This window comes from Sus scrofa, chromosome 13, assembly GCF_000003025.6.
Source record: "Sus scrofa isolate TJ Tabasco breed Duroc chromosome 13, Sscrofa11.1, whole genome shotgun sequence".
In the NCBI taxonomy this organism is placed as follows: domain Eukaryota; kingdom Metazoa; phylum Chordata; class Mammalia; order Artiodactyla; family Suidae; genus Sus; species Sus scrofa.
In genome coordinates this window covers 37,749,632-37,776,878 of record NC_010455.5, presented here as the reverse complement: position 1 = coordinate 37,776,878, position 27,247 = coordinate 37,749,632, and the positions used below count along the sequence as shown (strand labels likewise).

Here is a 27,247-nt window from a genome sequence, read left to right as displayed (position 1 = left end):
CACCTCTAGGGTGTCTAGCAGACAGGGTTGAATGCTTTATGTGTAGGGATATATACTATATTTCTTTCTTCTCATGCTGATCCTATGTGGTAGCTTCTGTTTCCTCCCTGTTTAACTGGGAAAGACTTGCAGGCTAAGAGAAGGGTAAATAATGTCCCGCATTCCCAGACCAGATGTACCTTGGCATCACTTTGGAATCACCTGCATCTTTAATAAAATACTGATGCCTGACTCCTACCCTTAAACATTTTGATTTAGTTGGTAGAAGTGTGACCATGGCATCAGGATTTTTAAGATCTTTCTAAAGGATTCAAATGTGTAACAAAGCTTCCATTGAATGAAGATTGGCCTAAGGTCACAGAGATCCTATTGGTGGAACGAAAACTTGATCCAGGTCTGCCTGTTTTCAGAGCTTCAGCTTTTAATTACTGTACTTGTGAAGGAGGCCAGGGCTCTGTGGCAGAGCCTTAAAGGAGAGGTGATTTTGATAATTGCAGGGGTCAGTGTAGGGCAGTGCAGAAGTGTGTGGGTGGGGGTGGTGGGGCGGGTTGAGGATAGGTGACAGCAAGTGCAAAATCTTTACTTCAGTAATAAGCGACCATAAACATGAATTGAATACTTAGTTATTAGGTACTGTAATAATAAGAGCTGACAGTTCTATGGCACCAAGTACTTGGCATTGTTCTTAGAACATCACACATGTTAACCCATTGATTCTTCACAAAAACCCTTTGAGCTAAGTTCCCACATCACAAGTGAGAAACCTGAGGTTTTGAAAGCTTTTATAACTGACTCAGAATGACACAGATAATAAATGACAGGCTGACTCTTCAGTTCTGTTTGTAACCACGCTATTAAGAATGTACTAATTATTTTCTTGTTTGCCCATCCCTTCATAAGAGCTTCACCTTCACTGTTTCATTTCATACTTTCAGTAACTCTTTTGAGGACTTGTACTATTGTTATAGATGAAGAAACTCACTTTCCCAAGGTTCTGTAATTCATAAGTGGTAAAGCAGGTATTAAATAAGTACAGTCTGGTTTTATAATCCATGCTTTTAACTATTCTCAGTATTTTGAAATACTTAAAATTTAAAAAAATTCAAATTAAATCCTAAGTGGAATGCTATATATAAAAGAAGTAAAAGTTGAACAGCTCCCTTTAAGTGTAAGATGGATGAAGATCCCTGCTGATTTATATTCCTCCTCCCACTGCACTGATGTGTTTATCAGCCCCCAGATGCCTTTGTGGGATCCCTGGTGCACTAGGGAACACAGTTTGAAGACCACTACTATGGGTAAACAGGAGCCCTTTGAGATGCTTAAACAGGTCAGTGATATTTTTGACAAAGTATTGATGTGTTTAAGCATATTTTCCTGGCAGTAGGTAGATAAGTTGTAAAAATAAATCCTGTGAGACATCTTTGAATCCAAGATTCACAGGGCCCGTTCAAAGTCATGTTCAAAGACACACAGTCAGAACAGCTGAAAAAAATCAAAAGGGAAGTCTAACCTTTAATTTGAGTCTTTGGAAAACATTGAAGGGGCCCCAGGAATAACCTCTAGCAACTTCTTTTCCTTTCCTTTTTTCCTCTTTTGCTCGATTCTCTTATTCTGCCCTTAAAACAAAACCAAACCTGTGTGTCTCCAATCCCCAGATTTATTATTTCTTTCTTTCCTCACTTTCTCTCCAATTTTTTTTTTATTATATAGATCATCATAGCCTGCTCTTCAAAGTCTATCAGTTTTATAGGTTCATTCTGTTACTCATCTGTTAATCCCATTTCCTAAAATCCAGTCACAGACTTGTCCGAGAGATAATCCTGGTGGGGGAGAAGCTGATCAGGCAAAATCATGACTTTATTTAGGGTAGGGGTAGAGACAAAGGCTAAGAACACACATTCACATACACACACTTTTCAATCCTATCAAAAATATGGGTGTGGAAGGGATCTAAATTTGAAAACATCAAATGATAGAATGATGAGTCTGAAAAGTGTTTCCAAAATAGAGTTATGTGACTTAATTATGGATGGAAAATAAAAGAGGAAAGTGAAGGAAGAGAAGATCTGATTCTGAGGTCCTAAAATGAGTGACTGAGAAAAGGCTGGTACATTGGACCCAAGTAGTGGATATGTTAGGAGCAGCAGATTGGGCGGGCAGGGGTAGATGGTAGGGATTTGGTTTAGATAAGTGTGCATGGATTATGAGGTCATTCTGAATTTAAAGTGATATGATGCCATCCAAATGGAAGTAATCAGCAGGTGGCTCAGTACATGTGAGAGATGTTAAGTGAATAAAAGGACTCAAATGTTGGAAAAGGATCAGAATAGAGGTGATAACTATGAAGAAAAACCTCAGTCCTCCTCCTGAGGATTCACATGGATGAGGAAAACATCTCTGAGAACAATTCATAAGGGGAAGGGTCCAGTTATGGACTGCAGGAAGATGAAAAATTTGCAAAAGAAACAGGGGAAACAGGTTCTGAATCTCAGGAGTGCTTCCTAGAACCCAAGGGAAGGGTTGGCTTTTAGGAAAATAGAGAATAGATACAGCCCCACTCACCCATTAAACTGTGTTTCTCAGAGACTATTTAATAATAAAGGGAACTTTCTAATAATATATTTATGGAAAACAAGAAAATTATATATAACATCCTTATACATACACACAAATAGAGAGAGATGGAGATATGTTTATCTCCATATGTTGGGATTTGGGGCGATCTTGGCTAAAAAGAATGTCATTTTAATCTTAAATAAAAATAAACATTGAAATGTTTTGTATCTGTATCTTTTAGATTTTCTATTGAGTGTTCCTTATTCTTTTTTATAGGATTTTAATTTTTCTATTATAGTTGATTTACAATGTTCTGTCAATTTCTGCTGTATAGCAAAGTGACCCACTCATATGTATACATACTTTCTTTTTCTCACATTATCCTCCATCATATTCCATCACATGTGTTCCCTGCACTATACAACAGGATCTCATTGCTTACCCACACCAAATGCAATAGTTTGCATCTACTAACCCCAAACTCCCAGTCCATCCCACTCCCTCCCCCTTCCCCTTGGTAACCACAAATCTGTTCTCCAAGTCTATGAGTTTGTTTCTTTTCTTCAGATACATTCATTTTTTGCCATGTATTAGATTCCAGATATAAGTGATGTCATATGGTATTTGTCTGTCTCTTTCTGACTTACTTCACTTTCACTTAGTCTGAGAATCTATAGTTCCATTCATGTTGCTGCAAATGGCATTATTTTGTTCTTTTTTATGGCTGAGTTGTATTCCATTGTATATATGTACCACATCTTCTTAATCCATTCATCTGTCAATGGACATTTAGGTTGTTTCCATGTCTTGGATATTGTGACTAGTGCTGCAGTGAACATAGGGGTGCATGTGTCTTTTTCAAGGAAAGCTTTGTCCAGATTATGCCCAAGAGTGGGATTTCTGGGTCATATGATAGCTTTATATTTAGTTTTCTGAGGTACCTCCACACTGTTTTCCATAGTAGTTGAACCAATTTACATTCCCACCAACAGTGTAGGAGGGTACCCTTTTCTCCACACCCTCTCTGGTGTTCGTTATTTGTTGACTTGTTAATGATGGCCATTTACCTTATTTCTATTGTAAGAAAAATGTTATTTTATTGATATCAATTAGAAGAAGAAATAGTGTATAGGCTACATCATACTACTTGATGCCAACAAACAGAATAAGCAACATAATTTCCTTTTTTTCCAGACAAAGAAATTAAAGCTGAAAGAGATGAAGGAACTTGTGTCAGTCATATAGTAAGTGATGGAGACATGATTCAAATCTGGTAGTTTTTAAGACACAAGCTTCATTTACATAACCAGCTAAAATGCTACTTCAGATGAGAGTAAGAGTTGGGGGAACTGTCGAACTATACGAACTGCACATTAGGAAAAGACATATGGCAAGAAGGAAGATACCAGCAGCCAGCAAGAGTAGAGTTTCCATGGGATGGCAGGAATAAAAAGCATTTTCTTATTGATGAGAGAGGACTGGTGGTGAGGAGATGGAGGCAGGTATAGAGCATTTGATAAGAAGTGTGACAGTTCACCAGTCAAGGTAGGCCAAGTCAACCTGAGGGTAACAGCCCCTCATCTCATGGTGTAAGCACAGCAAAATGCATACCTTACTTATGTAATGTGGGTTGGCCTTCATCTTCATTGTTTTAACTCAAGGACTCAGGCTGAATAGACATCATCTAAAACATTCTTATAGAGTCATCATGGCAGGGAAAATAGAAGGCTGGGGTTGACTGCTAGAACCTAAATGCTTCTACCTGGACATGACAATGATTGTATTGGCCAAAGCCACACCCAACTTAAAGGAAGAGAGGAAAAGCAGTCCTACCATGTGCCCATAGGGAAGAGAACTAGCATGTTATGAACCACCCTAATGACCACCACACAGGGAAAAGACTTCCTGGTTTTTAGCACTCCTGTTTTGTTAGCAAAGGAAATGGTTTGCAGAACTCTTGAATGCTTAACACAGGAAATACCATAGGCATCATCTCAGCTTTTGGAAACTGAGACTCCAAAAATCAATTGATTATTTGCATAGTTACAGATAGAAGCAGGGGCCTTGTGAAGACTAGAGCAGTATATCTGAGGCCACTGCCCCAGGTGGTCCTAACGGTGCAGTGCTCAGTGGTCAGGTGCATTAGGAGGATTAAAAGGTCTTGAGTGGGAAGCTGTTTTGAGATTCTTCTCTTAAGGTGTTGAGAATAGCAGTCTTACCTCAAACTAGGAATTATTGATGTTTGAAGTTAACAGTATTTCCATTAGTGAAAACCCTGGATTACATCTCTTAGGTGCCCAGATTTTCTCCATGTGGTTGTTGCTGGAATGACTAGGACAGCCTACAAGTCATTATTCTAAAGTGTAATCGTTAAAGGTGGGTTAATATAAAACTAGTTAGTTCCTGCTCTAAGCAGTCAGATGGCAGGTAAACTAAGAACTTGAAAACCCAGTTGAATAGCATACTATGCCTATGGATTGCTGACAGGTTAGTCAACTAATGAGAGAGAGTTTCAGCAGCTGAGAATCCTGGATATTCTCCCTCTTCTCTGAGATCAATAGTACATTTGAGATAAAGAACAATTCATGAAAGATATAGGGTTGTGAGGACATAGGCCATCCCATATGGAGAGTTAGGCAGACTGTATCTGAGTTGGCACTTGGAATGATCATAATACTGATCTTTTTTTTTTTAACGTTGCTATTGAATGTATTAAAAATAGGAGAAAAAAGAAGCACCCCCCCAAAAAAAAATACCACCTCTGCTTCAGTACCATCAAGTATTGCTTTGTTGAAGGGCTTCTAGTTATATTTATGGTATTCTCTGAGAGGCTAAACAGTTTGCTTTTTAAATTTTTTTATATTTCTGAAGTTAAAGAATAATGCTATTTTTCCTACAATTAAATATACGTGGTTCTGTGACTTTCATAGGTTATCCTTTATACTCCTTGGTTTTTAAACTGTTTTTGGCTTTGGCTTCTTATTTATATTACATAGTCATCAAGTTTCCTCTTTTTATCAGGGCAAAAAGAAGGGTTTTCTGAATCTTAAAAGCCTATAATTTACCTTGGATGTGAACTATAATGGATATTCTGAATAAATTCCATATAAAACTGCAGAAATTGTGTAGAAAGTCTTTATGAATTGAAACTTAACATGTCATTGACACATTTTGAAGGGTGTTCTGTTGACTTTAGTGATAGATGATCCCATTCTGCCAAGTTCAACTGGAAGGGGTGACTTAGAAATCCAAGCAGCAACTCTGGAATCTAGAAACTTCCTGAAACCATGGTTTTAAATCAGCAGGGTGGATGCAGCTTGCATCTGTGCAAGGGATGGCATTTCACCAGCTTACTCCACGGAAGTCTCTGGAACAAAACCATAAACACCAGCCCTTTTTGTTGTGTGTTGGCTTTTAAAAGACTCCAATGGTTTGGGGAGGATAAGGCCTTGCCTTGGGGCTCCCTGGTCCAATTTTTGGGACCTGGCTGAAAACCCTGGCTATTTGATAGTCTGGCTTATTTCTATGGTGTATTAGCACCCCGTAAAAGTTACATGTCATTTATTTCAAGTTTAGAACCCTCTCAAACTTCAGGGGCAAACCAAACTTGAACCTTTTGTGGCTGGAATTCTGTTTACCTTTGGCCAAACCTTGCTTCCTGAATGTGAAATAGGGAGGTGAGGTGAGGGGCGGGGGAGTCCCTGAGGCCCCTTGGACATCAAATTGCTTTGCCAAACAAGGCTTCGATAGGTTAAAACATGAACAAATCTGAAATACGTAACGTTCTGTCAGAATATTCTGAGGCCTACACACAAAAGTATATTGTGCTAGGCAAAATGCATTTTGAGTGTTGCCTTCAGTCAACTGTGAGGCAGTATCTGAGATTTTTTGCCAAACACAGGTTGAAATTGGGTCAAGCCACTCACCCTCCACTTCTAATAAATACTTTAAATAGTTTCTATAAAAGTTATTGGACAATTGAATTGAACGAGGGTCTTGGAGAAATTTGGACATTTCTCATGTTTGAAATATTTATTTTTTAACTAGTGACAAGGAAAGAATCAATGCCAAGATACAATGCCAAGTTCAAGGATGGCTTTGATTCCTTTGTGTCTATTGTTGGAACACAGGCCAGCAGGAACGCCTTGTACTTGAATGGAGGAGAAATAACACACCACACTCCATGCTTTTCAGATAGAGGAACTGATGAATGCACTGGAGAAGACCAGACAGGAACTGGATGCCACCAAGGCACGCCTTGCCTCCACACAGCAGTCCCTGGCTGAAAAAGAAGCACACTTGGCCAACCTCCGGATAGAGAGGAGAAAACAGCTGGAGGAGATCCTGGAGATGAAGTGAGTACCCATTTTTGCTTTCCCACTCTTTCTTTTCTAACTTCTCTTTAGGGATGCAAAAGGGAAGGCTAGAAAACAGGAAAGAAGAATTTGGAGAGAGAGTAATTTAGCTAACACTTGGACAGTCATATCTATGACTATGCTTTTTATTTTTTGAAATTATGGCTTTTGTGTCCCAATTTGCACATTTTCACATCTGTTATTAAAAAAAAAATCTAACATTAGGTTTTATGCCTCTGTGTTTGGTGGATGGCACTAATATTCTTAGATTTGTCAAAAAGGTTTGAGCTGGCCAAGAGACAGAGGCCTTGTTAAACACAATGGTAATTTAAGTCCCACTCAGAGCTAAGTGGAAACTTTTCTGAGGAGGTATTTCCTAATTGTGACTATAACTTTGCTAATTATAGTCTTTTCACTTGTATACAATGCCTGGCTTGTGTTGGCTTTCATAGAGTCTCAAGGTTGGCACCTCTTTGTTTAGAAAGCAAGACCCTGATTTGCTAGGCTGATAAAAAGAGGCTTGGAAATCCCACTGTCCCCCCCACCCCCGTCTCGTTGAGTAGGTAAGGGCTTGGAGGGAGACTGGAACAAATCTCTTTCTTTGATTTGATCAATAGAGTGTGGCTGCATGTCAGGCAATGGTTGTTTCTGTGGGCCTCTGACACACCCATCTCCACTTTGTTTTTATTTCATTCTCACAATGAAATAGCATCACCATGAACATAAGAAAGGTAATTCCTCAAAGATTTTAGACATAATCAATTTCTGAGTCTGTTTCTGAAAAAATTTGGCAAAAAGAAACATCTTTCTCTATAAGTTTTAAAAAGAATTAACTAAGATGTAATTTAAATTCAACCTCCTTCCACAATAAGGGGAAATGTACATAATTTTGGCATCTTAAGCCTGTAACATAGACATGGAAATCAGTGCCTAGGTATGGAAGAATAACCTTATCCTGACCCTCCAAGTCCTACACATGCTTAACATTAAACCTAGAAAGTTTAGATCATGGAAAATATGGAATGAAATATTTTGAAGGATTTAATAATGAGGACAAAATTTGTATTCCATGTCAGCTACCTCAGTTTCTCCAAGACCAAAGAATAAGTAATTTTTTCACATGTATTATAAACTCCCATTTTTCCTAATAAAAGATGATATAATAAAAAGATATTAATATCCTTGGTTGAGAGGTAAGGGAACTGAGACTCAAAGAGACTTCAAGTTATTTGCTTAAGGACATCTGACCAGGATTAAAACCAAAATCTTCTCACACTCCCTTTCTACTACCTCATTTTCTCATGGAGCTTATGTCAGCTCGACCAAGCCCAGGACTTTTGTCTGAGTCCTGGCAGGAATCATACAGCCTAGAATAGTGCCTATTTATGGTAGATGCTCAATAATTCTTTGTTGAAGAAATGAATAGATTGAATGCTGGAGACTAAATTTCGTGTAGCTAGGAATAAAAGTATTTCAAGCATCTGCGACATTACCAATGTGATCAATAATTTGTTAATAATACCAGTACATTAATTCCATCAGCCTTTATTCTTTTTCTTTCACTTATCCCGCTTCTGCCTCCTTGTGTATTGTTGCGAGTCCAGTGCAGCCTTAGTTTCTCTAATTGTTCTCCAGCTGTGCCCAGGTTAACTCTCCATCTCCTGGAGTGATTTATTATTCCATTATAAGGAAACTTCCATTATTTCCTGTTTACAAAAAGAACATGTACTTTCAATGTTTTGAGAGAATAAGTAATGGTGAATCATGCTGGTTTGGGAGCCCCCAGAACTGGGTTGAAATCCTCTTGCTTCTACTTGGTGGCTGTGTGACTTGGAGGAAAATGACTTTTAACATCGCTGACTCTCCAGTTTCATCTTAAAATGACTTTTGTAGAATGGTTGTGAGGTGAAGCACTCAGAGGAGGGCTTGGCACATAGAAAATGATATATGTATGTAAATGGTGCTATCAGCCAATGAAAATATGTCATTTGTTTAGTATACTTTGTGAAGAGTATCATTTATCTAAAATTTGGGTTTATTTTTCTAAAACATATAAGCTTTTTCCATGTGTATGTTTTCCCACTTAATTTCATGATTTCAGATAGCACCTAACTAAGACTTCTTTTGGTGAATTGCCACATTATTGCCAGAGTGCTTAATCTGCTGCCACTGCAAAATAAATACAAAATTCCTCTGTTAATTCCTTTGGTAAAAGTAACAAAGCCCTACTTCATTAAGCCCAATATGTACCCCATTCACTATTTAACTGGCCCAGAAGCCCCACTTATGGGCTTCTTCCCGGGACTATGGGGTCACAGGTGCAGGGCAATTACATTGACTGAGAACGCCAATTAGATTTTTTCAGCCTCTTGAACTGTTCAGGTCAACCAAATGATTTGGTCAATCTTAATTTTTTAGCTGAGTTGACAGATGGGTTACTTGATATTAACCAAGTCAGTGTAAGTTAGTGGGAACGGTCATCTGGATATATCATTGTCAGTATTTACTGTCACTCTATACCAAGCAGTGTTGGTTTCATTCACCTGACAGGCATTATGCAGACAACTTTAGGTAAGTCTACTCAGTTTCCCAACCCTGGTAGCAAGGGAGAGGCTGTGTGGTATTAGTGGAATAGGGGTGGGGCCATAAGTTAAGAAAAGGAAGATGTCTCATAGCTTATCCGAAAACATTGTAGGAAACCACTCTCCGGTTGTCTCAGTTTTCTCCAGTAACATGGAGGTGCTGATATACGCCCTGCCTACTCTGTAGAATTGTTGTATGGACAGGATTTCCCTTAAAAAAGTAATGAACTGAAATTAATATAAACCAGTATGTGGAAAATTTTTTTGAATCATAAAAGGGGATTTTGAAATGAAGGGTGGTATCTTAAATTTGTTGCAAAAGCAAATGGCACCGAGTTCTAGTACTGGAAAACTAGGTGGGTCCAACCTTCCAGCCTATCAAATAAACCAGACTCCTACTCACGTAATTACTCATAAGGAATTCACCAGGCCCTGGTGAACACCACTTCCTTTGGAAGTCATGGGCTCATAAGGTGGGTTCATGTTTCACTCTTCTTTCAAGTGGCTCCTTTGTCCTTAGGGACAGACAGTCTTTTAGATATTTGTTTGGTTATTAATAGTGTTCATTTTAGAAAAATGAAAAAGAGATATAGAGAAGCAAAAGTAAAAAACAGAATCACTTATTATCCTGTCCCACAGAGATAGATGCTCATAGTGTTTGGGTATATACCTTTATAAAGCTTTTTATTTTTTTAACAAAATTAGATTGTACTTTCATATTTTGTAAATACTGCTGCTTCTGCTTACTGAGTGGTGAACACCCATTTCAAAAACATAAAATTGTATTACTTTTGATTACTCAATATACTATAAATCATCACGCTTTTCCCTTTGTTGTATGCTTATCTTGGTGCCAATGTTTTGCTAATATAAAGAAAGTTTTGATAAGCATCCTGCTGTTTTAACTTATTAACTTATTTTTAAATAATGGTAGATTAATATGTAGTTACAAGAAATGGTACAGAGAGTTTTCTTGTACACTTTACTTGTATCCCTCATTGATAACATCTGGCATAATTACAGCATAATATCACACCAGCAAATTGATATTGATATAGTTTACTAACTTTATTCAGATTTTTCCAATTTTACATGTACTGATGTGTGTATTTAGTTATGTACAATTTTATCACCTGTATAAGTTTGTGTAACCACCACCACTGTCAAGATATAGTTCTGTTCCATTGTTACAAGGATCCCTTATGCTGCCTTTTGATATCTACACTCATAACCAAGCTGTTTCATTTTTAACCAGAGTTTTCTTTCATCTTTTATCATTTGGGGATATGTGCCGCCCTGAGTAGGACAGGAAATTATCTCCTTAGTTTAAATTTAGACTGAATTTACAGTGAGAAAAGATTGCTTGATTCTTCTAAATTAAAGATTTCTCATAAGTTGGTTTTATTTTATTTACAGTAGAATTCCCCTTTTAATATTGGGTATCTAGAACCTGTCATATGGTGGGGATTCAAATTCAGAAAACAATGATCCTACCTGGAAAACCTATGATCCTGCTATGCAGAGATAGATGCTGATGGCATTTTGGTGTATAACTTTACAAATACTCTTTATTTATTAATTTTTAATAAATTTTATCGGAGTATAGTTGACTTATAAAGTTGTATTAGTTTCGGGTGTACAGCAAAGTATATCGGTTATACATATACATATATGTGTTCCTCTTCAGATTCTTTTCCCATATAGGTTATTAGAAAGTATCAGGTAGATTATCCTATGCTATATGTTAGTACTTGTTACCTTTCTATTTCATATATAGAAGTGTATATATGTCAACCCCAACCCCCTAATTCATCCCTCCCCCCAGATTTCCCCTTTGCTAACCATAAATTTGGTTTCAAAATCTTTTGAATCTGTTTCTGTTTTGTAAGTCCTTTTGTATAATTTTTACTGGATTCCACATGTTATCGAACTCTCTGATATTTGTCTTTGTCTGACTTACTTCACTTAGTACGATAATTTCTAGGTCCATCCATGTTGCTGCAAATGGCATTACTTCATTCTTTTTTAATGACTGAGTCATATTCCATTGTGTGTATATATATATATACCACATCTCCAATTCTCTGTTGATTGCATAAAGATAGTTGCTTCCATGTCTTGGCTATTGTAAATAGTGCTGCAGTGAACACTGGAATACATATCTTTTTTTTTTTTTTTTTTTTTGTCTTTTTTGCTATTTCTTGGGCCGCTCCCACGGCATATGGAGGTTCCCAGGCTAGGGGTCGAATAGGAGCTGTAGCTGCCAGCCTACACCAGAGCTACAGCAACATGGGATCCGAGCCGCATCTGCAACCTACACCACAGCTCACGGCAACGCCGGATCGTTAACCCACTGAGCAAGCGCAGGGACCGAACCCGCGACCTCATGGTTCCTAGTCGGATTCGTTAACCACTGCGCCATGACAGGAACTCCTATATCTTTTTGAATTATGGTTTTCTCCATATATATGCCCAGGAGTGGAAATGCTGGAAATACGGTAGTTCTATATTTATTTTTTTAAGGAACCTCCATGTGGTTCCCCATAGAGGTTGCACCAGTTTAAATTCCCACCAACAGTGTAGGAGGGTTCTCTTTTCTCCACACCCTTTCCAGTATTTATTGTTTATAGATTTTTTGGTAACTATTCTGACTGGTGTGTGATGATATGTCATTGTAGTTTTGATGTGCATTTCTCTATTAAGTAGGAAATTTAGGCAACTTTTCATGGCTTTTTGGCCATCTGTTTTCTTTAGAGAAATGTCTGTTAGATCTTCTGCCCATTTTTTTAATGTTTGTTTTTAAAATTTTATTGGAATATAGTTGACTTAAAAAGTTGTGTTAATTTCAAGCATACAGCAAAGTAAATCAGTTTTTAATTTGGTTGTTTGTTATTTTGATATCGAGCTGTCTGAATCATTCATATATTTTGGAGATTAATCCATTGTCAGTTGCTTCATTTGCAAATATTTTCCCCCATTCTGTGAGCTGTTTTTTGGTTTTGTTTATTGTTTCCTTTGCTGTACAAAAGCTTTTAAGTTTAATTAGGTCCCATTTGTTTATTTTATTTATTTATTTATTTGTTATTTTTTTATTACTCACATGAATTTATCACATCTATAGTTGTATAATGATCATCACAGTCCAATTTCACAGGATTTCCATCCCAGTTTCATTACTTTAGGATATGGATCCCAAAAGATATTGCTGTGATTTATGTCAAAGTGTGTTCTGCCCATGTTTTCCTTTAAGAGTTTTATAGTATCTGGTCTTATGTATAGGTCTTTAATCCATTTTGTGTTTATTTTTGTGCAGTGTTAACAGAGTGTTCTAATTTCATTCTTATACATATAGCTGTCCAGTTTTCTCCTCATTACTTACTGAAGAGGCTGTCTTTTCACCATTTCTCCATTGTATATTCTTGCCTTCTTTGTTGTAGATTAATTGACCATTGAAATAACCTGTCATGTGAGTTTATTTCTGGTCTTTCTATGCTGTTCCACTGATCTATATTTCTCTTTTTTTTTTTTTTTTTTTTTTTTTTTTTTGGTGACAGTACTGTACTGTTTTGATGACTGTAACTTTTTAGTAAAGTCTAATGTCAGGGAGCCTGATTCCTCCAGCTGTTTTTCTTTATCAAGATTGCTTTAGCTATTCAGGGTCTTTGGTGTTTCCATATAAATTAAAAAAAATTTTTAGTTCTGTGAAAAATAGTTTGATAGGGATTATGCTGAATCTGTAGATTGCCTTGGGTAGTACAGTCATTTTGATTCCTCTAATCCAAGAATGTTCTTTACTTCTTTAACAAAACTAGATTGTACTTTCATATTTTATAAATTCTGCATTTGAGGAATGAAAGGATGAATTAGTTAATAAATTTATAACTAGTCCTGAGTATCTACTATATGGTAGGTACTTTTGTAGTTGAACAGACAGAGAAGCCAACCCCATTTTTTCAAGCTTACATTTTAGTTAAATGAATGAAGGAATTGAACAAACAAATAGAGAAGCAAATAAATGAATAGGTAGGTGGGTGAATAAAGTAGCTTCTTGTGGAAACTAGGAAGTCTGGAATCCCACTTAGAAAGCTGTTTGCATAGGTAAGGACCCTCATGATTACTTGGGGTAAAAGAGGTACATGCCATGCTCCTCTCTATAGTCTGTGAACCCTAGGAACTGAGTCCAGAGGAGAGACTTTGTAGCTTGTGTAGGATTCCTCCCTCAAGATGCCCTTTCAAGTTTGATCTTTACTGGTTTGTATTCTAATAGCCAGTCATTGTTCCCCCATTGTAAAGAAGTAACATTTCCCAACTATAAATTTTCATAAAAGAACATAATTAATTCACCTTCCTTTGTGTATAAAATTATTCTTATACTTAAAAAATATCTAAGACCTCTTACTAAAATATTTAATAATGGTTCATCTTTGTTATACTTGTTTTGATTTAAAAGGGATTTTTGGGAGGGAGTGGAATGGACTGAAAGTTTGGGGTTAGTAGATGCAAACTATTACGTTTAGAATGGATAAACAATAAGGTCCTACTGTATAGCAGAGGGATTATATCTAATCTCCTGGGCTAGACCATGATGGAAAATAATATAAAAACAGAATGTGATAGTATATATAGAAAACCTTAAGGACTCAACCCAAAAACTACTGGAACTGATCAAAAATTCAGCAAAGTAGAAGGATATAAGATTCACATTCAGAAATCAGTCCCATTTCTGTGTACTAACAAATATTAGAAAAGGAATACAAAAATACAATATGTTTTAATATTGCACCATAAACAATCAAATACCTGGGAATATACCTGATCAAGGAGGTGAAAGACTTATATGCTGAGAACTATACAACATTAATCAAGGAAATTAAAGAATATGTAAAGAAATGGAAAGATATTCCATGCTCCTGGGTGGGAAAAATTAATATTGTAAAAATGGCCATACTACCTAAAGTGATCTACAGATTCAATGCAATCCCTATCAAATTACCCATGACATTTTTCACAGAACTACAACAATCCAAAATTTATATGGAACCATAAAAGACCCAGAATTGCCAAAGCAATCCTGAGGAACAAAACCCAAGCAGGAGGCATAACTTTCCCAGACTTCATGCAATATTACAAAGCCACAGTCATCAAGACAGTGTGGTACTGGTATAAAAACAGACATACAGACCAATGGAACAGAATAGAGAACCCAGAAATAAACCCAGACACCTATGGTCAATTAATCTTTGACAAAGGAGGCAAGAACATAAAATGGGAAAAGGACAGTCTTTTCAGCAAGTGGTGCTGGGAAACCTGGACAGATGCATGTAAATCAATGAAGCTGGAACATACCCTCATGCCATGCATGAAAATAAACTCAAAATGTCTTAAAGACTTAAAGGTTAAGACAAGACACCATCAAACTCCTGGAAGAGAACACAGGCAAAACATTCTCTGACATCAACCTTATGAATATTTTCTCAGGTCAGTCTCCCAAAGCAACAGAAATAAAAGCAAAAATAAACCAATGGGACATAATCAAACTGACAAGCTTTTGCACAGCAAAGGAATCCAAAAAGAAAACAAAAAGACAACTTACAGAATGGGAGAAAATCCTTTCAAATGATGCAACTGACAAGGGCTTCATCTCTAAAATATACAAACAACTTATGCAACTCAACAGCAATAAAGCCAACAACCCAATTGAAAAATGGGCAAAAGACCTAAATAGACATTTCTCCAAGGAATATATACAGATGACCAACAAGCACATGAAAAAATGCTCGACATCCCTGATTATTAGAGAAATGCATATCAAAACTACTATGAGGTACCACCTCACACAAGTCAGAATGGCCATCATTAGTAAGTCCACAAATAACAAATGCTGGAGGGGTGTGGAGAAAAGGGAACCCTTCTGCACTGTTGATGGGAATGTAAATTGGTACAACCACTATGGAGAACAGTATGGAGGTACCTTAGAAAACTATACATAGAACTACCATATGATCCAGCAAGCCCATTCTTGGGCATATATCCGGACCAAACTCTCCTTGAAAAAGACACATGCACCTGCATGTTCATTGCAGCACTATTCACAATAGCCAAGACATGGAAACAACCCAAATGTCCATTGACAGATGATTGGATTAGGAAGGTGTGGTATATATACACAATGGAATACTACTCAGCCATAAACAAGTACAAAATAGTGCCATTTGCAGCCACATGGATGGAACCTGAGACTCTTATACTAAGTGAAGTAAGTCAGAAAGAGAAAGACAAATTCCATATTATATCACCTATATCTGGAGTCTAATATATGGCATGAGTGAATCTTTTCACAGAAAAGAAAATCATGGACTTAGAGAACAGACTTGTGGTTGCCAAGAGGGTATGGGAGGGAGTGGGATGGACTGGGAATTTGGGGTTAATATATGCAAACTGTTGCCTTTGGAATGGATGAGCAATGAGATCCTGCTGTATGGCACTGGGAACTGTGTCTTGTCACTTATGGTGGAGCATGATAATGTAAGAAAAAAGAGTGTATATATGTGTGTGACTGGGTCACCTTGCTGTACAGTAGAAAATTGACAGAACACTGTAAACCAGCTATAATGGAAAAAAATATAAATCACTAAAATAAAAAGTCCCCATAATATGTGTGTGTGTGTGTGTATGTGTGTGTATATGTATATTTATATGAGCGAGTCACTTTAAAGTAGAAATTGGCACAACATTCTAAATCAACTATACATTAATAAAAAACTTAAACTTTAAAGGGATTTTTATTAAAATAATATTAAGAACATCATTCTCTGTGTTTGGTTTTATTAATGCCAGTTAATGAGCTTACATTCCAGTAGCCAAAGCTCAATTATATAATTTGTGGCAGGTGGATTTGATATCTTTGGCTAACACAAATTGAAGGCCATGAGGTACTGTACTTAAAATCTGTGTGCATTTGCTCAGACAATTTAAACTAGCAATAGTGATTTAATAGGCAGACAGGCAGGCTAACTGATCTGTTTCTTTTAGTATGAAATACTGAATGAATAAAGGTTTTTGAGAGCTGGTTAAAAGTTATATAATTTGAAGTGTATATTTTAGACTTTTTGTGATGGTTTCTCATACTTATCTAAAGATTTTAAAGGGACTTCTGTATTTTAACTCATCTGATGACATGAGATCAGTCTTAATTTACTGAGTATCCTTGTATTTTAGACATCTTCTCCAGATAGCATGAAAAGCCTTTGTATATACTGGGCTATTTTAGGAAGTTTACAGTGAAGTAAGGCAGCGGCTTATTCCAAGGCATTATCCTGTTGGTCTCTTTGATCTAGGATCCTTTTTGAGAGAGCCACTCATTAGGTAAGTACCCTTCAAAGGAGAGGCAGGGTGCAGAAAATGATAAAATCAATTTATTCTTTACTTCATGCCAACATGAGAAAAGACAAATCACATTTCTTTAGGAAGGAATCCTAAGTGCTGGCAATTTGGGCAGGATAAATGAAGCCTGGGAGAGGAGTTTTGAAGGCATCTGTTACTTAAAATTGATAAACTCAGTTGCAAGAGTTGTTATGGGAATTGAATGAAATTATGCATTTACAAGAAAGTGATTTAAAAGCTGTAAAAAGACCACATATGTATAATGTTATGTGACATATTAATATGTTAGGTAAACCATTAGAGTTAGCATATACTTATCCTATCTTCAAATTCCAATTGACCTCATGTTTTCAACAGTTTTTTGTGGGGAGGGGGGCTACAATGCATTTCTTTTCTAACTAATGGTTTGTTGAGAAAAACCTTGACATGTTCAATTTAAAATATATATTATTATATACCATGTAAAATGTGTCTTAGAATGTTCCAGTCTGTCTGTTCTTATTTACCTCCTGCTCAGTTCTAAAAGTAAATTGAATCAACTAGAACACTGGTGAAGCTTGTCACATCTTTCTAAGTAACCTGCAGTGATTGAGGACAGGTGGTAGAGAGAAAAACTGCTCATTCAGCATCGATCGGGTTGAGCTGCAGGCAGCCACAGTTGAGTCACAGTTAGGGAACAGTTACTTACCACTTGTGATTTCTCTTTCTCTCTTGGAACCCTGAAGTTGGTGTCTTAGGGCCTTTAATGGAAGAGAAAGGCTTGCAGTACATAAAGTCGGTAAGCAAAACTTTTAACAACAAAGACAATAACTTTAGAGTAAGTGGAATGGCCTCGTTAGCTTCAATGCAAGGAAGAGAAAACCCCACATTCCAGAAGCTCATACAAGTAGCTGTGTAGTCACCAGGGACCCACACTCCTTTCTGGATGCTTCACTATTCTCTGCATATGATAGTTATCTACCTCAAAGTGTAAGATTTTCCTTAGCTTCAACCATTCCATCCACATTCCAGCCAGCAGACAAGAGAGGAGAAAGGAACTTCTCTGCCCTTTAAGTTGCCCATACCATCCATTGATATCCAAGTCATTTAACAGTTTATTTGATAAATAATTGTTGTGCATCTACTGCATGCAAGGACTATTCTACAACTTAGGCACTGATCTAAGCACTGTTCTAAGTGAACAGAAAGGACAAAAATCCTTTCATTCTAAGTAGGTTCAAGAACCAGTGTGGGGAAGGGGCCCATTGATCAGTGTTTAAGTCACATGGTCACAGTTGGATACAAGGCAGGCAGGGTGGGTCTTTAGCTGCGTCACTGTATATCCAGCCAACATTAAGGGAACCCAGTACCAAGGAAGGAAAGGGGTGAAAGGATATTACGGACAACTGGTGGTCTTTGCTGAAATAAAAAAGTATGAAAAAAAAATGAATCAACGGTATGTTATCTCACTAAGCATTTAAAAATAACTTTGCAGCTACATCTTTAAAATAGTATTTTAAATAGGCATTTACTTGTATTGCATGCGTGTCCAATGTATATCTGAGTTCATTTCTGGGTACCAGCCTTGATAAATTATGGGAGAGTCATGTGCTGAGTGAACAGGTTGAGAGATACCTGAAAAATCTTGTCAGAGGTGGCATAGCTGATGGGTGAGGAATGTTATTCTCGAGAGGCCAAGAAGCAGATTCTTCCTTCAACCATTAAAGGGGTAACATGAGAGAAAAGAAATGGACTTGATTTATGCTACCTCAGCAGATTGTGCTAGAGCCAGGGTGTAGAGTACTTTGTAGAGCTCTGTAGCTTTTTGAGGTAGCTCCTGAGGTATGTTAGCAAATCTGGGAGAAGGTGGGATGGAGGAAAGAAAATATCACCTGTTCTGGGTGATATAAAGAGAATTCCCATTCCCAGGGAAGGGGTGGAGGGGTGATCCCCACAATTCCTTTTGGTGTGGAATTCTACAAGTAAATCTAAATAGGTGACCTGGAGCGTGAATACTGTTTAGGAGATGCTAGAATCTTTTTTGTTTCTCTGCTCAAGGAATTCTATTTGAATACAGAAACCTTTGCCAAAAGCCAAAAATAACAGCTTCTTCTGTCTTCTCTAATAGGACCACAATAGAATTTCCCTGTACTTTTGTGCATCACATTTATTTTTCATTAAACTCTTTGGACATGAAATATATGAGCCAAGCAGAGAAGTGTTTAACAAATCATTACAGAGAAGGAATCAGTTGTTAAACTGTGTATCTTGTAGAATCAAGAACCCTTCACTCTCTGTGCCCTAAGGAATATACTATTTCTGATTAAAATGCCTTCAGAGAATTAAAGTAGCCCAGGCATACATATTATTCAGTGCATTCAGACTTCGGGCAATGGGATTAATATTACCAGTGAACAGTTCTGAAGTGCTTATTACATGTCAGGCAGGGGCTGGGTACTTGCATATTTCTGCCACCTCCTGTGAGATGGAGAGTATTAATACCCTCTCTGTGTAGATGCAGAGACTAAGGCTCCGACACCTATAGCTCAAATACAAGTCTGTTTAACACTGTAGTCTGTGATTTTAACTGCTGACAGATTGCATCACACTGTCTCCTAGTGAAGAACTTAAGATGTCATTGTAAGAATTTTGTCTTGTAATGGTGGGAGCAGTTTTGATTAAATAGTAGAAGGCAGTGGGCAGGTGGGTGTTTCTTCCATCTTGTGTTGGGGATGCAGGACAACAGGCTGGAGTGATGGTGGGAGAGAGAGGGCAGGAAGAGAGCTGGTTGGAAGAGGCCTTTGAACTCAGCTTACTTAAAAAAAGGGATACACTGTCTTCTGGCCAAAAACCTACACGGTGTGTATAGTTTTAATAGTGAAAAATGTCAGTCAAATGTGTCCCTTGGCCTAGTGGTTTTTAATGGAAATACAAACATTTTCTGAGCTAGAGCAGTATAATCTTTCAGCTTAAATAATCATAATCAGCAGTTAAATAATCTAAATGCTTATGAATTGTAGAGCTTAAATTTAAATTATTCCAGGCACCATACTTCATGTTATCTCCATCCTCACAGCAGCAGCTCTTTTGGGAGTGGAGAAGATTAACCATTAAAAAAGAGATAGAGAAATGTGCACCTACACCTCCTAAAGCATGGCAAGTCAAAGGCAGCAGTTGTGGGTCCTTCTTTCAGTCCAAGAGCAACATCCCATTGGAAGAACGCCACAGCCACAGCAACGCAGGATCCGAGCCACGTCTGTGACCTAACACCACAGCTCACGGCAATGCCAGATCCTTAACCCACTGAGCAAGGCCAGGGATCGAACCTGCAAACTCATTGTTCCTAGTCAGGTTCATTAACCACTGAGCCACAATGGGAACTCCTGGAAGAACTTTCTTAAGTCCTTGATCTAAGGCTGTGGGGAGTACTGTCAGGTTTAGCCCCAGGAGGCAAAGGTTAGGGCATCTGCTTCACACAAAGAGAAGCCACATTGCAGGCAGTACAGTCAGGGTCATAGATCAGGTCCTGAAACAAGGCTTCTCTGCGCAGCAAGCAAGGCTCTCAGGACTTAAGTTTACACCTGAATCTGCCAATTATAACTAAATGAGCGGAAGCCAGCCTGACCTTCCAGCTAAGAACAGGGCTCTGGATTCAGATGATCAGGTTGATAGTTTCTGATTCTCTTAAGCAGTAGTTCTCATTCTGGGGGTAATTTTGCCCCGCTTGGAGACACTTGGCAAGGTCTGGAGACATTTTTGGTTGTCACAGCTGGAGGGGAGATGCTATGGCATGTGATGGGTAGAGACCAGGGATGCTGCTAAGCATAGGATAATGCATAGGATAGCTTCTCCAACAACAAAGAATGGTCTGACCCCAAATGCTGAGAGTGCTAGGGTTGAGAATCCTATAACTAGCCTCCTTTTTTTAAACTGGTGTTTTATATTAAATGAGGGAAGAGATAAAAGCTTAATAGGTTCTCATCTCTGATTTAACTTCACTTATTTTCAGAGGGAAAATGTATTTTCCCACTCAGGATCATGATTTCAGCCCAGAGAGTTTGGTGGTCTGGGACCTTCCTGTTTTGTGTGACTTTGACCTTTTTGGCTCTGGCTTACTTGCTTGGGACTATAGACCCAAGTGGAGTTGACCTAAGTCTCAGATCCAAATCCCCCAAAGACTGTCTCTCTATAAGATACAAATCTTGGCTAAGATATAAAAGACCTAATCTTCTGCTCAGTAGACCCCACATTCCTCTCCAGCTCCAGTATTCCACCATTCTTTAACCTTTGGATCTCTTTGGTCTTCAGTTTACCCAACTGTAAAATAGGGTTATGCAGTTGGCCAGTCCTCCAGCCAGCCCTATACGTTGATGCCCCTTTTACTCTTTCTCCACTTTGGTCCTTTTTTCTATTTGTTCTTTCTTTTATCACATCCCTCTGGGTAGTCAGGTTTTCCCTTAAGAATCCCATCTTATAGTGGTCATTTAGAGAAAAAAAGGATAGAAGAAAGATGAAAAATGAGGACACTACAAAGGTGGGGGAATGTATTCCAGAGTAGAGGCATCAGTGGGAAGTAGACTGTGGCCCAGATGCCAGCTGTCTGCCAGAACTGTGAAGGGCAGGATTCAGGAAAAAGCCCAACTTGTAAGGTTTTTCTGTCTCCCTGTAGTATCTTCTTGTTGAAGGTAAAATATACTGTAGATGTTATCAGAAGAAGACTCAACACTGAGGATGTAGAGGACAAACAGCAAGATCTGTAGCCTCATTGGCAGAGGGAATCATCATAAAAGGCTCCAAGCCAGTGAAGACTTAAAGGATGAGGCATAGCATGGAGGTGGGAAGGTTCCTGGAAAGCACTTAGTAAAAGTCTGATGAAGAGGTGAATGAATACTGATGAAAATTATACTCTGCCCCTTTTTAGCTGCCTCTTTCTCCTTTCTTCTACCTTGTCAACTTCTGCCTTCTCTTCTACTCAATCTCCTCTTTCTTCTTCTTTCTCTCTTCCTCCTCTCCTCTCCTCTCCTCTCCTCTCCTCTCCTCTCCTCTCCTCTCCTCTCCTCTCCTCTCCTCTCCTCTCCTTTCCTTTCCGTTCCTTTCCTTTCCTTTCCTTTCTTTTTCCTCATGTTCCTTTATCATCTTCTTCCTTTCCTCTCACTTTCCTACCCCTTTCCTGGTGTCCTCCAAAGTGATGACAGTCAAAATATTTTCTGTATTTTCTCAACATAATGGTTGCCTCTCTAGATTCTAATTTTGACTGTTGGTTCAGGAGGCAGACCAAGCACACCAAGTGTGTGTGTGTGTGTGTGTGTGTGTGTGTATGTGCATGTACAAGCCTATTTTGGGGCAGAGAATGGGCTCTGGCAATCTTGCCTGGGGAATGAGACGTTGAGGGGAGTCTGTTTAGTTCCTAAGGAGCAAAGCAATTGGCAACTATAGCCTGAAGCCAAGCTGCTAGTAAAAACAGCCAAACTCTTGTTTTTCAGTCATGGAATTTAGGAACCAACGGATTGTGAAAATTGAAATGCAGTGTTAGACTTGATCTTTGGGTTAAGCCAATATCAATGGGATCTTAATTTGAACCTGCAGGAGGCTGTGGCCAAATTCTTGGAGAATCTGTTTTTACTCACACCCAACCCTTCACTTACTTGAAGAGATTTGCAGAGTACACTGCAGCTGGTGCCAATGTGCAGTTATGTTAAATTGTCTTTTTATTCTGTTTTGAAAATGGTGTTTGGGTGTTCACTTCATGAACCCCGGGCTTAGAGCTTCTTTCTCTTCCTGGCTCTCTCTGGAAGTTTTCTTGGAAAACTTTCCCTTCAATACATTTTGAAGGCTTTATTCTAAGGCAGTATGGGATTGGGTTGGCCCAGTGGTTATTTCTCTGTCTTCTCCTACTTCTGCTATTTTTTGGGAGGGGAGACTGTGTGCTGGGAAGCTTCCTCTGTGAGATGCATTGCTGGGCTTCCCTTGCTGGTTGACTTCTGGTGGGATCCAAAACCAGTAGAAGGCTCTGAAGGAGCTGGGAGGATGGGACAAGAAAAGGGCTAGAGAATTCCCTCCCTGTTCCCTTCTTGCATTGTGGCCACATCTCTGGCAGTAGGGCTTCTCTCTATGACTGTAGTTCTCTCTCAGCAGTGCCCCATCCATGGTTCCTGCTGGCATTTGGATTAACTCAACGTTTCCTTTTGTCCCTTCAGCTGGAGTAATGGCTGCCCCCTGTTGCCAGTTTCTGGATGCCTGAACACTCCTATTTGTTTTATGAGCCTTTTCCACTTCTTCTCTGTAGTCCTTTCACTGAAATCTCCTTATTGGACCCATCTGTGGTGAATTCTGTTTCCGGGCAAGCCCAGACCAGTGCAGTGGGGAAGGCCATGGTGCTCTGGTCACAAGTGTGAGATTCGTTAGGATGATTTGAGAAAGCATTGTAAGAAAATGTTTACATTTACAATAGCAAGTAATTTTGGAAAAAGAAGCAGAGTGCTTGATGCTTTAGTCAAAACACTAAGACACAACTGTCATTCTGTGGTTTTCTAAAAACAGTTGGTTTTCAAATGACCCTTAAACGTGAATAACTGCTACTGCCCTGAGCCCCAAAAGATGTGAAGTTGTTATTCTCCCAGTAAGCCTCTGTCTAAGGACTACTATAAACAGCACCCCAATTCCACCACATACAATGAAAAAAATTCTTCCCTATTCTTTAGGCTTAGAGAAGTTGGTTTGACTGAACAAGGAAGAAGTTCTTGAGATAGAAGGAAAGGGAGCATTCTAGAGACCCTGAGATAGAGCACCAGTCAGCTGCCTCCAGGCCATGAGTAGCATCCTTCCAGCCAAGTTTGGAGCATTTGGAGTTCCTGTAGAGCTAATGGCATTGCAGTTTTGATCAGCAACTGCTGTAATGAGACTCCAGACTGAGGTGCAGATGTTGTCATTGATCCAGTCACTTGTTCAGTCGCTGAATCACTCATTCATAAAACAAATCATCGAGGAAGACAAAGTTATTAACTGAGAGAATGAATGAACAGTCTTATTTCCAATTGCAGTATTAGAAATCTGAATATAGAATAACAGCCTGGGATAAGTGTGCAAAAAAGGGAAGGTCTGTGAAGCCATGAAAGCATCTTTAAGGTAGTAGGGCTCCCTAAGGATAACCTACCATGTATTGGGGGAGTGGATGTTTGTTAAATGAAGAGGCAGGGTTGGTGAGTGGGGTTAGGTCAGGGAGCACATTCTAAGAGGAGAGACTACCTGTGCAAAGGCCCAGTAGCAGAAGGGAACAACATGCGTTCCACTAACTTACAGGAGGCCCCTGTGGCTGGAGCACAGAGACCAAAGGAGAAAGCAGCATTAGTTGAGGCTGGAGGGTGGCAGAATCCAGACCACCTAGGACCTTGGCTACCATTGTCAGATTGTTGATATTTATCATAAGAATAGGAACCTATTGGGGATGAAGTGACATAATCAGATTATGCTTTGAAAATAATAAAAAGCAATTACAGTATATGTTCCATGTGCTAGAAATTTTTTGAGATTTGTAAACATCAACTTACCTTCACAATGCCCTCCAAGATATGTACTGTTTTCATTCTCATTTTAATTTTGAGGAATCAGAGGCATAAAGAGGTTAAATAACTAGCTCAATGTCACATGGGATTTGAACCTCTCATAACTGTCATGTAGTCTGGCCACATGTTTGACCACCACACCATAAGAGGCTTTTGTGCAGAGGATAGATTTGGATGTGAGCATGCTAGTTAGGAAACTGTTGCAGTTTTCTGTATGGGGAGGGCTTGTCCCAGGATGGTGGCAGTGGAGATGGAGAGAAGAGGAAGATTTGAAGAGCCATAAAGGGAGCTGAAATTACAGGAATGGGTTTAGATTGGCTATAGGAGTGGTAGAGATGGGTGTCCCTCTCACTCACTTCTTCCTGCCAGCTCTGTGTTTGGCTCCCCTTTGCACTCTCATCCCTCCATGCCTGGGGAATGTGAGAGAATTGTTGTAGCAACTATTGCTCTAGTCCAGGGGTTCTCAATAGCAACCCTCCTGACACTGGCCTGGATTAATTCTTTGTTGCAGGAGCTGCCCTGTATTTTATAGCATCACTGACCTTTGGCTGCTAGATGCCAGGAATAATCCTTCTCCAGTTGTGACAACCAAAAATATCTCCAGATATTGCCAGAGGTCCTCTTAGAAGGCCAAATGACCCTTGATTGAGAAGTGCTGACCTACTTCTAGCCTGCATGTATTTATATTTTCTCACGTTGGACCAGAAGACCATCTCCTTGCAATACTGTGGGCCTTAAGGCAGTGTGTTAGTGATTCTAGAAGAGTTTTAACACTGGATCGTGCCTAGCACACTGGCCTTCTCCCATCTGGAGGAAGGTGGCTGAATAGAATCAGAAACCTTAGAAAGGAGGCTTTTCCACTATTGAAGAGTGTTATACATCTTTAGTCTTTAGTGAGATAGTCTAGACAGTCAGCAATAATTCAAGCCCATTTTCTTTCCTTTGGGGACATAGACTTTTTAATTCTATGTAACTGATTTTAATATAAACTTTCTATAATCTACTGTCATATTTGGGCATTGCCTGCACCTTATGTTTCTAGAGCAACTGTTCCCTAAATAGCTCCAAAAGTTTCCTGTGGAGATTATCATTTCTTTAGAAGGCTTTTTTTGTTTGTTTGTTTGTTTTTTTTTTTTTTTTTTTTTTTTTTTTTTTTTTTTTTTTTTGCTTTTTGAGCTGTACCTGCAGCATATGGGCTAGGCATCGAATCGAGGTTTAGCTGCCAGCCAATGCCACAGCCACAGCAATGTGGGATCCAATCCGCATCTGCAACCTATACCACAGCTCATGGCAATGCTGGATCCTTAACCCACCAAGCAAGGCCGGGATCAAACCCAAATCCTCATGGGTACTAACTGTGTTTATTACTGCTGAGTCACAAAGGGAATTCTTAGAAGGCCTTTCAATGAAGAATATATTGAAGTTAGATAAACTTCTCATTTGGAAAGGTGAATTTATCAAATGCCTAGATTTAGAAAAGAAGAGAATTTTTTTTTTTTTTTTTTTTGGCTTTTTAGGTCCACACCAGAGGCATATGGAGATTCCCAGGCTAGGGGTCTAATTGGAGCTACAGCTGCCAGCCTACACCACAACCACAGCAACTCCAGATCCAAACCATATCTATGACCTCTGCCACAGCAATGCCATATCCTTAACCCACTGAGCAAGGGCAGGGATCGAACCCACAACCTCATGGTTCCTAGTTGGATTTGTTTCCACTGTGCCACAATAGGAACTCCACAAGAAGATAATTTAAAAAAAAAAAGAATTTGGTCAATTGAAAATTCCCTACTAAAAAATATTTTTTGAAAAGTACCCTGAGAAGCCTGCCTTTTAATGTAGGGTCCATGCAGGTAACTGGGGAGAAACACCCTAATGATATAAGATTTAAGTCTGGTATTGATGAATGGTGCTTTTGTCTTTCTTTAAAGCAGGGGGTGCTTCCATGGAACGGAGAGGAGTATTCCTGTGAGAATCATCTCTTTCCTAGTTGTTGGCCCAGTGGGTTAGGGTAAATTTCTGTTAAACCTTTTTGAAAAAAATGCCAATTACATTCAAAAGAAAAATGAACTCCAATATGCTTTTCATCCAACTTCAGCAGTTCTTCAATTCATTGCCAATCCTGCATCCTTCCTATCCCACATTTATCCACCCTCATTCCTGAGTTATTTTGAAGCAAATCCCAGACATTATTTCATTCATAAATATTTCAATATAAACATTCTTTTTTCAGATACACATGTGTGATACCAAATTACAAACACTTTAAGGTGGAGGAGAATTCTGATGAAGGCCTTCCCTCTTAAAGTTTAAACCTGCTAGGACCAAATGTGAGAAGCTTAGATTCTAACTTCTTAAAATGTTGCTAAAAAAGAGAAAAACGGACTATTTAGTGGCATTATACAGATAAATCGAAAGATTTATACCACATTCCTTAATCAATTTTTGGCTCTATTCAACCTGGCCTATGCTTAAATCTTAGTGTTCCCAGGACTAACATGATTACATCATGGGCAGATTTGTTATCTTTTGGTGATTATTGACATTTCTACATGTGACTAGAAAGGAAGGTCTTTCTTGATCATATCTCTTTTTAGCTTCTTGACTGAATGGTAACTCTTCAGGATTTTGAAGGAAGAAAGAAAACAGTTTTTTTCTAAGTGTGACCATGAACTGGTGATTGGTCACATCTTCTATGCCTAAGTATTCTTGGGTTTTGATTAATGGTGGCTTTTCTGCAGATAAGGAAATTGAGATTAAGCTCTCTTGGTAATGAGATTAAATTCCTGAATCTCTGTTAATCCCTAAACATAGCCATTCTGCTTCT

The 27,247-nt window shown here is 38.6% G+C and overlaps 1 protein-coding gene across 21 annotated transcripts in view; it reads left to right on the top strand.

The window, feature by feature from the left end:
• ERC2 (ELKS/RAB6-interacting/CAST family member 2) overlaps positions 1-27,247 on the top strand; it is a 979,000-nt gene that overhangs the window by 590,634 nt on the left and 361,119 nt on the right. For all 21 annotated transcript variants that reach the window (XR_002337959.1, XR_002337957.1, XR_002337956.1 and 18 more), the window contains one exon: positions 6,754-6,914. Coding sequence is in view for 15 of the 21 variants with exons in the window: in XM_021070727.1 (XP_020926386.1) it covers positions 6,754-6,914 (161 nt within the window). In the remaining 6 variants the exon portion in view is untranslated. The remainder of the gene's footprint in view (positions 1-6,753; positions 6,915-27,247) is intronic.